At 46.7% G+C, this 13,158-nt stretch overlaps 1 protein-coding gene across 1 annotated transcript in view; it reads right to left on the reverse strand.

Moving 5' to 3' along the window:
• Positions 1–5,590: 5,590 nt before the first annotated feature.
• LOC308166762 (protein NDRG1-like) overlaps positions 5,591–13,158 on the reverse strand; it is a gene marked incomplete at both ends in the record, with an annotated part of 12,120 nt that continues 4,552 nt past the window's right edge. Inside the window, 8 exons of the mRNA XM_080541087.1 lie at positions 5,591–5,811; positions 6,249–6,300; positions 7,259–7,294; positions 9,109–9,208; positions 9,433–9,599; positions 10,070–10,126; positions 11,671–11,757; positions 11,893–11,953. Coding sequence (XP_080397213.1) covers positions 5,591–5,811; positions 6,249–6,300; positions 7,259–7,294; positions 9,109–9,208; positions 9,433–9,599; positions 10,070–10,126; positions 11,671–11,757; positions 11,893–11,953 — 781 coding nt within the window. The remainder of the gene's footprint in view (positions 5,812–6,248; positions 6,301–7,258; positions 7,295–9,108; positions 9,209–9,432; positions 9,600–10,069; positions 10,127–11,670; positions 11,758–11,892; positions 11,954–13,158) is intronic.

Genomic DNA, 13,158 nt, shown 5'->3' on the forward strand with positions numbered 1-13,158 from the left:
TATTGCAGGATTGGATACAATGCAGGAAATATTGATGAAGGCAGGACTTCATAGATATATCAATACATCAGTTTATGATCCAGAGCTCTTCGCAGCAAACAGAGGCAGGCTGTGGAAAGCAATCAGAGAGACCTACCCTACTCACATTCACCCAGACAATATCATTGTGAAGCCACTGGGGGGGGATGAGAATCCTAGGGGTTATGTTGCCCGTATGCACGCTCAATGGAGAAGTGTGACAGGGAAAGACGCTGAAGATAACCCCTTAGAAAAATCCATAATCAGGGAAAAAATACAAGAAGGGCTTCCTACCCCAGTTAAGGATAAGCTAGCAGAAGTGGTGGGGCTACGACACATGAGCAAAGCTGTTTATATAGACCACGTATCTCATCAAGTTGAGTTATATCGAAAGAACATTCAGATACAGAAGGCACGAGACGAAGAATCCCTCAGAATATTGACTCATTTGCAATTGACTGAAAGCGAGAGGAACATAGAGGGAGTGCAGGCTTTAGCCCCACAGCAACAGCCACCTGGAGTGCAGACTGCTACTTACCAGTCCTACTCACAGGGGCCACAAGGGGGGTATCCTGCTACTTACCAGTCCTACTCACAGGGGCCACAAGGGGGGTATCCATACCCACAAGGGCCACCAGGGGTGCAAGCGGTTCCATGCCAGATGTACACACAGCCTGGCCAAGGACCACCACCAGGGGGATGGACAGCAGCAGGGAAGGAGGTGCTAGAACTATGCCAATGCGACCAGAATGGACATCTAGCCTGTGCCTGCTGCAACAGGCCCCAGGGGGGCGCAGGGGGGAGCCAAGGAGGAGGATATTGGCCCCCTACTACACCTGCTCCAGGAGTGATGAACCCTTACGGAGGCCCAGCAGCTGGCCTATAGGGGTGCCCGGAAGATCCGAGTGGGGGGTGCCAGCTGGTGGTGACACAGAAGCCTGAAGGCGCCACGCACCTCCCTATGTCTAGAGAATATGTGAAGACAATCGGATTTGAGGGAATTAAACAGCTGATTCCTACAACTGAGCTTGTAGACTTAGAGTACAAGGGACAGAGAGCAACTCTGTCAACGCTTGTGTCAGAACACACGCCAACAGGGCTGCTAGGGAGAGATGCTCTATGCCAATTGAACTGTACAGTAAAATGCACACCTGACAGCGGTGCTCAGGTTCCATCGACAGCCAAAGTGATTAAGCATAGAACAGACCTACAAGCTTTGCCTTTAAAGGGAGCTGATATAGAATATTGGGTTGATGGGTCTTGTTACGGGGTAGGAGAAACGTTGTGCGCTGGGTATTCCTTAGTTAAAGCACAGAATTCAAAGTTTATTGTAGAACAGGCTGAGGCAGTTCCTCAGCCTTGCTCGGCTCAGTTGGCTGAATTGATTGCCCTCACAGAAGCATGCAACTTGGGAACCGGACGGAGAGTGACAGTGTACACCGACTCTGCCTATGCACATAATGTTTGTCATTTTAATGGAGCTGTATGGAGGGGGCGGGGTTTTAAGAGAACTGATGGTACGCCTATACAGCATCACGCACAGATCATGAAGCTGTTACAAGCCATGATGAAGCCAAAGGAATTAGCTATAGTGAAGTGTGCCACACACAGGTCTGACTCATCACATGTCACACAAGGTAACAGGGCTGCAGAAGATGCAGCCAAAGCCATTACAGGAGCAGACAAGGCAGGTAAAGGTCTTCTGGTCACACATGAAAAGCAATTACAGGGCATGGTCACACTTGAGGATTTATTGATGTTACAGAGTAGAGTAACTACGTTAGACAAGAGCGTTTGGCTAGCAAGGGGGGCAAGTCAGGATGACACAGGTCTATGGAGGAATCATGAGGGGTTGGTTGTAGCACCCTCAGATTTATTAGGCATGTTAATACAGGAAGCTCATGGATTAGCACATGTGGCTAGGGGGGAGGTAAGACGCAAGATTACCAAGAAATATGGGTTTTGGAGTCCATATTTGATGGAACAGATTGACCATGCTTTAGGTCAATGTGGGGTCTGTTGGAGAAACAACATCAGAGTGGGTACACCAGTGGTGTCTGGGCATATCCCTACCCCAATAGGGCCACGGGTGGTGGACAGGGGGGTGGATGTACAGAGTAGGCAGGATGTTGTGCCAACAGGTGCCGAGGTCCCCAGAGAACCTGAGAAGGAGGAGCTACGAGGAGATGCTGTGGTGTTGCCAGAGCCAGTGGCAATGCCAGTGTTACAGCCAGTGACATTACCGGCAGTGCCTGAAACCGAGGGGACAGCGGAAAGCTGTCCAGATGCCAATGAACCAGAAACCAACGAAGCAGAGAGTGTTGACAGCCTGGGGGTCCAGCCTGGGGGTGTCCAAAGCCTGGACACCTGTGCTACTGGGGATGCTGGCGAGTGCCTGCACCATGCTTCAGATGATGCTGAGGGCGACTCCCCAGACCTTGATCAGCGTGGGAGGGGACCAGGCGGCTGCCTTAACCTCAATGACACTGACGGACGACGACCAGTTAGGAAAAGATTAAAGACTATGAATAGGGTAGTGAAGCAGCAGATCAAAGGGAACGACGGGAATGGACAGCAGATGATAGCATGGCTGGAAACGGTCTTAGGGGCATGGGAAACTTATTTTGCCAAGATAGGAGCACCTATTATAGCAGACATGATTTTTGACTTTCTTAGAAGGCAGGGCCTCATTGACTGTTTTTGGAAAATCAGTCACTCAGTCCACGTTAATGAACTTTTCAGAAGACTAGTCCTCACCTGAGGTGAAGATCTATGCATTAATGCATTCCCTTTGTCCTATGCTTACTGTTGGAGAATTATGTGTTATGATAACTGAATGTCATTATTTGTGTATTGTTTGTTTATTTCTATATCGTATGGGATTGATGTCAGTTGAGAAGTGATGTAGTGGTTATGCAAAGATAGGAAAGAGGTTCTGTTCCTAGCGCAACGAAAATGGAAGCAATCTGAGACAGCGGTAAAGGCTGTTCTCCAACTGGGTACAAGTGCTAGTAACCTCTGACCCCGACGCTTCAAGGACAAAGAAAACATCGGTCGTTGGAAGTTTCTGTATTGATTTGTGCATGATAAACTGTGTTTAGTTTAATTGTGATTGTTATTTTCAAAATTCTTTTTATTATTGGTTGTTTTCAATTTTTTGTTTATGATATCTTTGGTTCCTAATACTGGTCCTGGGTTGGTCTGTGTTATTGTGCTTCTTGTGTTGTGTGTTGGTGTAGTTTTTCTGTCTGTTGTTGTTTATTTTTTAATTTTTAATTTTATTTAAAAAAAAAAAAAAAAAAAAAAATTTTTTTTTTGGGATGTTTTGTGGGGTTTTGTGTTTTTGTTTTTGTTTTATGGTAGTTTAGTTTCGGAACACCCTCTGGGTGGTCCGAGGGGGGATGTGTAGTATATTTCTGTAGTATGTATGATCTATGTATGAATATGTGGTATGTTTTAGACACACACACATGCCAGGGCATGCAGGGACACGGATGACCAGCAGGGACCTTTGGGGGGTGGGCAGGGACACACATGCACGCTGGCCCCTCCCCTCTGAAAGGGAAGGGGGAGAGACGGAGGCAGAGCGCTCTCTTCTCACCCAGGATCCACGGGGAACAGATGTAATGTATAAACCTGCCTGTAACTAATTAAATTATCTTAAACTAACTGTTCTTTGATTCATAATCAATAAGAATACACTACACTAGCAAAAGGTCTTTCAAATATTCTGGTGCTATGCCAGTGAGAGCTTTATAAACAAGCAGAAGGATCTTGAAATCTATTCTGAACTTAACAGGAAGCCAGTGTAGAGTCTCTAAAATAGGAGTTATATGAGCTCGTCTGCTTGTTTTGGTTAAAACTCTCGCTGCTGCATTTTGGACTAATAGGCTAGGTGCACGATCTCACTACTTCCTGAAAGGCAACTGGTATGAACATATCCTGTCTCACTCTATTGGTTTAATTGATTAATCAGCTGTGCACTGTGTGTTCCAACAGTTTACCGCACAGCTGATTAATCAATTAAACCAATAGAGTGAGACAGGATATGTTCATACCAGTTGCCTTTCAGGAAGTAGTGAGATCGTGCACCTAGCCTATTGCAGCTGGCCAATAGCTTTCTTCGGAAGACCAGAAAGGAGACTGTTACAATAGCCCAAACGTGTAATAACAAAAGCATGCATTAACACTAATCAGCTTGCCAGAGAAAATGTCTAACTTTTGCAATATTCCGTAGATGATAAAAAGCATTTCTAGTGATAGATTTGATGTGAGGCTCAAAGCTTAAGTCTTATAATCACACCTAGATTCTTCTAGAAATCAAATTCTAGAAATCAGTGTTTAGGGTTTGGGTTAGCTGAGGTTTACTGGTTCATTGCTGTAGTCTCCATGTTTCTCAGAAAGAACAATCCAACCCGTAGCATGTTTTATTGTTTTATTAATGGCAGGTTTTATTTATTTTAATGAATACAAACTATAATGTTATAAAGCTTCAGGTAGAGACATCTTTGTAGAAAGCCTTCTCAGATACATAGTGGTTCCATTAGCTGCATTTTTAAGTATTTCGGTCTTGATATGTAACAGGTTCATACAAAGGTAGATGAAATCTCTTGTTCAGCATTTCTTAGATTTGCTAAAGGCTTTTCCTGTGTCGAGGGTAAACGCTAAGTGGGATTCTTGATCCTTGAATCCACTGAAGTTGAGATTTACAATGTTAATGGTTTTTAGATCTCACTTAGCGTCTACCCTGTGTCTACACAGTTAGATCACCATGGTTACACAGCTAAAACATCACCACGGTGACATCCAATTTCAGTATGACATCATCATTCACATCATAAACCTTCACATATCTCTACCATGAAAATAACTCACTGGCTGTGTTATGCCGGGTACACACATAAAGATAATCTGGCCGATTTTGGCCCGATTTCCCCCCTTCCAACCAAGGACAGCAAACGCCCGATTATCGGATGGCTCTAAAGATTATCCTACAAGATTATCCTGTGGTGTGAGGTGTGTTAAGAGTCCATTTCTCCCGACAATCTGCTCTGAAAATAGTCGGGGCCGAAGATCGTAAATATTAAACGTGTTCAATATTTATGATCAAAAATCTTCTTGTGTGTGTGGGCGAAACTGACAACTCCCGACTCCGTGGATTGTGACGTGGAATAGAATGTAGCCAATCAAGAAGCGAGCTGACTGACGCGTCTTCTCCTTTTTGCCCTGTCGCACATGGCTGCCTCTACAGGTCAGTCAGGGTACTAAGTTAGATCACGCGAGATTGGGGGACGAGACTCTAGACTGTCGTAGGATAGATCTTTATGTATGTGGTGTGCTGTTCAATCTGTGATTTTTTTATCTTCATGTGTGGGGTCTCTCTCAGATAAAAAATCTGTTAAGATTTAGAAAATCTTCATGTGTGTACCCGGCTTAAGGGTCACTGACTAATGTAGGGTTAGACTTTGGGTATTAGAAGATATCCACACTTGTATGACAGAATGTCTATATTTTATTAACAGCAACACAAGCAGTGGTGAGAGAGGAGGGTCAGGGTCAGGGTTAGTGGGGTCTAACAGGCGACCTCTGAGGTCTTGATGATGGTCTGGTCCGTGTTGCTATTGGAGACGGTGTCCATGGAGACGCTGGTGTGTGCGCGTGCGTGCGCGTCGTCGTGTGTGTGGCCGCGCCTCTCGTTGGTGTGAGAGCGGCTGCGGCTGCCGTCGAAGGAGGCGATGCTGGAACCAGACGCCGTGCGGGAACGTACCAGTCTGGTCATACTGGCCGAGGGCACTGGGAGGAGAGCAGGGTTACTGGTCATACTGGGAGGAGAGTTACTGGTCATACTGGGAGGAGAGTTACTGGTCATACTGGGAGGAGAGTTACTGGTCATACTGGGAGGAGGGTTACTGGTCATACTGGGAGGAGGGTTACTGGTCATACTGGGAGGAGAGTTACTGGTCATACTGGGAGGAGGGTTACGGGTCATACTGGGAGGAGAGTTACTGGTCATACTGGGAGGAGGGTTACGGGTCATACTGGGAGGAGAGCAGGGTTACTGGTCATACTGGGAGGAGAGTTACTGGTCATACTGGGAGGAGAGTTACTGGTCATACTGGGAGGAGGGTTACGGGTCATACTGGGAGGAGGGTTACTGGTCATACTGGGAGGAGAGTTACTGGTCATACTGGGAGGAGAGTTACTGGTCATACTGGGAGGAGAATACTTACTGTGTCCCAGGCCCTGGATGAAGTATTTGAACGCTTCTGTCAGCTTCGCTGGCTGTGTGAGGGGCAGGAGAACAGCCTTCAGCCTTCTACCACGTCTGGCCACCAGAGAGACAGCTAACCCTAACCCTGACGACTAATTCACCCCCAGGTGTTTGGAGTCTAACTCGTTAACCTTTAGAGAGGTGTGTCCCCTGGGCTACGTTCACACTTAGGTCTGATTTAGGCATGACCGTGGGAACAGTGCAAGCACAAGTGAAATCTGACTTTTTTAAATCCGACCTGGGTCGCGTTCAGAGGTGGTTTTACATCGGATACATGTCTGATATTTAGCAACGTGCCCACCGTCTGACTCGCGTTTAATGTGACTTTTACGTCACTCTAGCAGGGTTGCCAGAAGGGATTGACAATTTACAGCCTAACCAGCCCATAACCGCTAAATCCAGTAGCCCATTCGGCAGTAACCCGCCCCATCTGGCAACCCTGCACTCTAGACGCACTTGCTCATATTACATCTTGCTCATATCTTTACCGACTTCCACTGCACAAAAACTTGCACAAAAACTAGACCCCTATACTTTCTTTTATTTCTTTTTTTGTTTCTTTTTATTTTACTACTTAATCTTTTCAGTTTGTAAAGCGTCTTTGAGTGTCTAGAAAAGTGCTATATAAGTCTAATGTATTATTATTATTATTATTATTCACACGGGAGTCAATGGAGGTCAAATATAGGTCACATTTTAAAAGTAATGTGAACTGCCAAACAAAAAAATCGGATCTGTGTAAGAATTCGGAATTGAGCATCAAGACCTGCCGTGTGAACGTAGCCCTGTTGTTCCTGGTCTTAGCCAGCGGCTCCAGCACATCTCTAACCCTAACCCTACACCTCACACCATACTACAGTCAGCTGAGTTAGGGCTGGTTAACCCTACACCTCACACCTGCTAGTGACACTACAGGCAGCTGAGTTAGGGTTGGTTAGGGTTAGTTAGGGGAAGGGTTATGGTAGTCACCTGGTCCACTTGGGGCATCCCTCCACAGTCAGCCATCTGGAAACAGACACAAGGTCAAAGGTCAAGGTTGGTGTACTTTTACTGTCTTAACCCTAATAGTATTACTGTTGTACTATCTAATACTATTACTGTTGTAATATCTAATAGTATTACTGTTGTACTATCTAATACTATTACTGTTGTACTATCTAATACTATTACTGTTGTACTATCTAATAGTATTACTGTTGTACTATTTAATACTATTACTGTCCTGCTATCAACATTAAAATGTTTGGCATTTAGCAGACGCCTTATTCCAAAGCGACTTACAATCGATACATTTGACTAAGCAAGTGAATCATCAATCCACCAGTCCTAGCAGGAACAGTAATCTAGCTCAGGCCCGGGGCCACTGGCAGTCGTCGTGAATCTAATCTAACTAATACTATTATTGTCCTACTATCTAATACTAATACTGAAGGCTGAGGGTTAATGAGTCTGTGAAGGGTTAGTGAGTCTATGAAGGGTTAATGAGTCTCTGAAGGGTTAATGAGTCTATGAAGGGTAAATGAGTCTATGAAGGGTTGATGAGTCTATGAAGCATTAATGTCTCTATGAAGGGTTAATGTCTCTATGAAGGGTTAATGAGTCTATGAAGGGTTAATGAGTCTATGAAGGGTTGATGAGTCTATGAAGCATTAATGTCTCTATGAAGGGTTAATGTCTCTATGAAGGGTTAATGGGTCTATGAAGGGTTAATGAGTCTATGAAGGGTTAATAAGTCTATGAAGGGTTAATGTCTCTATGAAGGGTTAATGAGACTATGAAGGGTTAATGAGTCTATGAAGGGTTAATGAGTATATGAAGGGTTAATGTCTCTATGAAGGGTTAATGAGTCTATGAAGGGTTAATGAGTATATGAAGGGTTAATGTCTCTATGAAGGGTTAATGAGTCTATGAAGGGTGAGTGTCTCTATGAAGGGTTAATGTCTCTATGAAGGGTTAATGAGTCTATGAAGGGTTAATGTATCTATGAAGGGTTAATGTCTCTATGAAGGGTTAATGAGTCTATGAAGGGTTAATGTCTCTATGAAGGGTTAATGTCTCTATGAAGGGTTAATGAGTCTATGAAGGGTTAGTGAGTCTATGAAGGGTAAAGCCCAATTTATGCTTCTGCGTAAAATCGACGGCGTAACCTACGCCGTTGCTTGCGTAGGTTGGCGCGCACCTCTCCAAAAATGTAACTACGCGGCAGTGCCTACGCAACCGTAAGCACTGTGATTGGTCCGCTTGGTAGCACATGATTCCGATATGATTCCGACTCTCTCGTAGGCCAAAATGCGGAAGCCATGACAGAAATGTCATTTACTTTTTCTGTAATTACTTATTAATAAAGATTTGAAAAATTATGATGACCGTATTATCTTAGTTTAATGTCATTTCAATGCATCATAGAACTTTTGTTTACAACAAGCATAACAAAAAAAACGCGATTATGCCACTATGAGTACACCGTTCCAACGGAGCGGATCAACGCGACGCAGAAGTATAAATTGGGAGAGCCCTTGCGTATGCTACGGCGTAGCCGCGCGTACATTCGACGCAGAAGCATAAATTGGGCTTTAGGCTGAGGGTTAGTGAGTCCCTATGAAGCAGAGGGTTAGGGTTAGTGAGTCCCTATGAAGCAGAGGGTTAGGGTTAGTGAGTCCCTATGAAGCAGAGGGTTAGGGTTAGTGAGTCCCTATGAAGCAGGGTTAGGGTTAGTGAGTCCCTATGAAGCAGAGGGTTAGGGTTAGTGAGTCCCTATGAAGCAGAGGGTTAGGGTTAGTGAGTCCCTATGAAGCAGAGTTAGGGTTAGGGTTAGTCACCTTGAGGAGTGTGGTCTTTGTTGGGTTGAGTTTGTAGTTACATTTGACGACAGCGTCGACAGCAGGAGAGCTGTCCCCAACCACCAGCAGACTCTGGCACCTAAAGAGTTAATGACAAGTTACATCTGACCTTAGGGTCAGGGTCAGGGTTAGGGTCAGGGTCAGGGTTAGGGTCAGGGTTAGGGTCAGGGTCAGGGTTAGGGTCAGTGTTAGGGTTAGGGTCAGGGGTCAGGGTCAGTGTTAGGGTCAGGGGTCAGGGTCAAGGTCAGTGTTAGGGTCAGGGGTCAGTGTTAGTGTTAGGGTCAGGGGTCAGGGTCAGGTTACTTCAGTGTTCTGGGGGTGATGTGTCCGTCTGGTTCGGGCCTCTCTATCTCCAGGTCGCGCCGGCTGTTGTAGCTCCTGATGAACTGCTGCAGGTTGGACTGGTTCACGTCGCAGGTGATGTGGTGGCGGTACGTAGCGATCAGGTCGTGGTTGTTCTGGATCTCCTCCTGAGGAACAGAACAGGTGTCCTAGTGCACTAGATAGTGTACTAGGTAGTGTCCTAGGTAGTGCACTAGGTAGTGTACTAGGTAGTGTCCTAGGTAGTGCACTAAGTAGTGTACTAGGTAGTGTCCTAGGTAGTGCACTAGGTAGTGTCCTAGGTAGTGTCCTAGGTAGTGTCCTAGGTAGTGTGCTAGGTAGTGTAGTAGATAGTGTACTAGGTAGTGTCCTAGGTAGTGTACTAGGTAGTGTCCTAGGTAGTGTCCTAGGTAGTGTAGTAGGTAGTGAACTAGGGAGTGTCCTAGGTAGTGTGCTAGGTAGTGTAGTAGATAGTGAACTAGGGAGTGTCCTAGGTAGTGTACTAGGTAGTGTACTAGAGTAGCGTAGGGTAGTAAACTAACCCTAGGGAGGGTCCTAGATGGAGCAGCCTTTGTAACTGTTGATTGACAGGTGGTTTGATTGACAGGTGGTTTCTTACCTTTCCAAAGAGGTGTGAGATGATGGTGTTAGGGTGTGTGTGGGCCCAGCCAGTGATCTGAAAAAGTGCACAGAAGTTTAGGTGTGTGCGTGTGTGTGTGTGTGGTGTGTGTGTGTGTGTGTGTGTGTGTGTGTGTGTGTGTGTGTGTGTGTGTGTGTGTGTGTGTGGTGTGTGTGTGTGTGTGTGTGTGTGTGTGTGTGGTGTGTGTGTGTGTGTGTGTGGTGTGTGGTGTGTGGTGTGTGTGTGTGTGTGTGTGTGTGTGTGTGTGTGTGTGTGTGGTGTGTGTGTGTGTGTGTGTGTGGGTGTTGTTGTGGATCCCTATTCGGCTCCACTCGTTCCCACCTCGGCACCGCTCGTTGAGCCTAATCAGGCCCAATCTGGGACAGCTGCGCCGGCTCCAGCAGGTGCATACAATCTCAGGAGGAGAAACCAGCAACATAAAAAGCCCCACAACCTGCCGTCTGATGCTTGATCCGATCCCATGATGTGGTTAGTCATCTCGCTCCCTCGTGTGTCGCCAGTGTGTTATATATCCGAACTTATACTTGTTTATTTTCTCAGTTGTATTATTATTTTCACCGTTGTTTGTTTTCTCTCCTCCAGTCCATTCCATCATCCCTGGACGGCCTGCCCTACCTGCCCTCCTGCCTGCCTGCCTGCCGACTACTCCTCCTGCCTAAGCCCCTGCCTGCCTAACGACTACCCCTCCTGCCTAAGCCCCTGCCTGCCTGCCGACTACCCCTCCTGCCTAAGCCCCTGCCTGCCTAACGACTACCCCTCCTGCCTAAGCCCCTGCCTGCCTGCCGACTACTCCTCCTGCCTAAGCCCCTGCCTGCCTAACGACTACCCCTCCTGCCTAAGCCCCTGCCTGCCTGCCGACTACCCCTCCTGCCTAACCCGACCCCGCCCCTTTCCAAGATGGTGGAATTGTTTGGAGCTCTCTGAGCTCTCAGAAATATAACTCTTATAAGTACTTAAAACAAAGGAAAAAATGCCACCAAAGCTGAATAAACAAAATGTGATGGAGGAGGAAATGGAGGAAATCAGAAAATCACTGAACTTTATGTCAGAGGAGTTAAGCAAAGTTGCCAAACAACAAACCAAACCTATGGAACTAATGGATGAGGTGAAACAACTGAAAACGCTTATCAAGGAAAAGGATAAAAAGATTGATGATCTGGAGAAAAGAATCGACAACATTGAACAATATTCCCGAATGGAAGATTTGGTGATAACCGGACTGGAGACCAAGCATCAAACATATGCCAGGGCGGCGTCAGGCATATGTTTGATGCTTGGTCAGGCATATGTTTGGTCAGGCATATGTTTGATGCAACCTGCCGACTACCCCTCCTGCCTAAGCCCCTGCCTGCCTGCCGACTACCCCTCCTGCCTAACCCCCTGCCTGCCTGCCGACTACTCCCCCTGCCTGACCCCCGCTTGCCCTACGACCATTCTCTGCCTAACCCCTTTAATAAATATCCTTTGTTATTACCCTAGTCTCTGTGTCCGTCTGTTCTGGGGTGCTGCCACATTTGACCGCTTGATTCAGGCTGTGTGTGTGTGTGTGTGTGTGTGTGTGCGCGCGCGCGCGCGCGTACCTTGTGTGTGACTGAGTCCATCATGCCCTCGGCGGAGGCGTTGATGTTGATGAGGACGAGCCCCTCCACCATGTCAGGATAGTTCAGCTGAAACACACACACATTACCCACAATGCAACCCTGTCTGAGGACCAGTCACAGTATGTGGATGCAGCAGGTCTAACACAGCCCAGGGTTAGGGTTAGGGTGTGTCAGGGTTCGGGATGCAGCAGGTCTACTCACAGCAAACTGGGCCAGGATGTAGGCGCCCGCCCCCATGCCCAGACAGATCACCGTCTTCAGCCTGAAACACAACCACCATCACACACTGCACACTAACCCTAACACAACCACCATCACACACTGCACACTAACCCTAACACAACCACCATCACACACTGCACACTAACCCTAACACAACCACCATCACACACTGCACACTAACCCTAACACAACCACCATCACACACTGCACACTAACCCTAACACAACCACCATCACACACTGCACACTAACCCTAACACAACCACCATCACACACTGCACACTAACCCTAACACAACCACCATCACACACTGCACACTAACACAACCACCATCACACACTGCACACTAACCCTAACACAACCACCATCACACACTGCACACTAACCCTAACACAACCACCATCACACACTGCACACTAACCCTAACACAACCACCATCACACACTGCACACTAACCCTAACACAACCACCATCACACACTGCACACTAACCCTAACACAACCACCATCACACACTGTACACTAACCCTAACACAACCACCATCACACACTGCACACTAACCCTAACACAACCACCATCACACACTGCACACTAACCCTAACACAACCACCATCACACACTGTACACTAACCCTAACACAACCACCATCACACACTGCACACTAACCCTAACACAACCACCATCACACACTGCACACTAACCCTAACACAACCACCATCACACACTGCACACTAACCCTAACACAACCACCATCACACACTGCACACTAACCCTAACACAACCACCATCACACACTGCACACTAACCCTAACACAACCACCATCACACACTGCACACTAACCCTAACACAACCACCATCACACACTGCACACTAACCCTAACACAACCACCATCACACACTGCACACTAACCCTAACACAACCACCATCACACACTGCACACTAACCCTAACACAACCACCATCACACACTGCACACTAACCCTAACACAACCACCATCACACACTGCACACTAACCCTAACACAACCACCATCACACACTGCACACTAACCCTAACACAACCACCATCACACACTGCACACTAACCCTAACACAACCACCATCACACACTGCACACTAACCCTAACACAACCACCATCACACACTGTACATTAACCCTAACACAACCACCATCACACACTGCACACTAACCCTAACCCCTAACTGTATGGTTTATATACTGCATGGTCAGGGGTCAGGGTTAGGG

This window comes from Nansenia antarctica, assembly GCF_963989245.1.
Source record: "Nansenia antarctica genome assembly, chromosome: 10".
NCBI lineage: Eukaryota > Metazoa > Chordata > Actinopteri > Argentiniformes > Microstomatidae > Nansenia > Nansenia antarctica.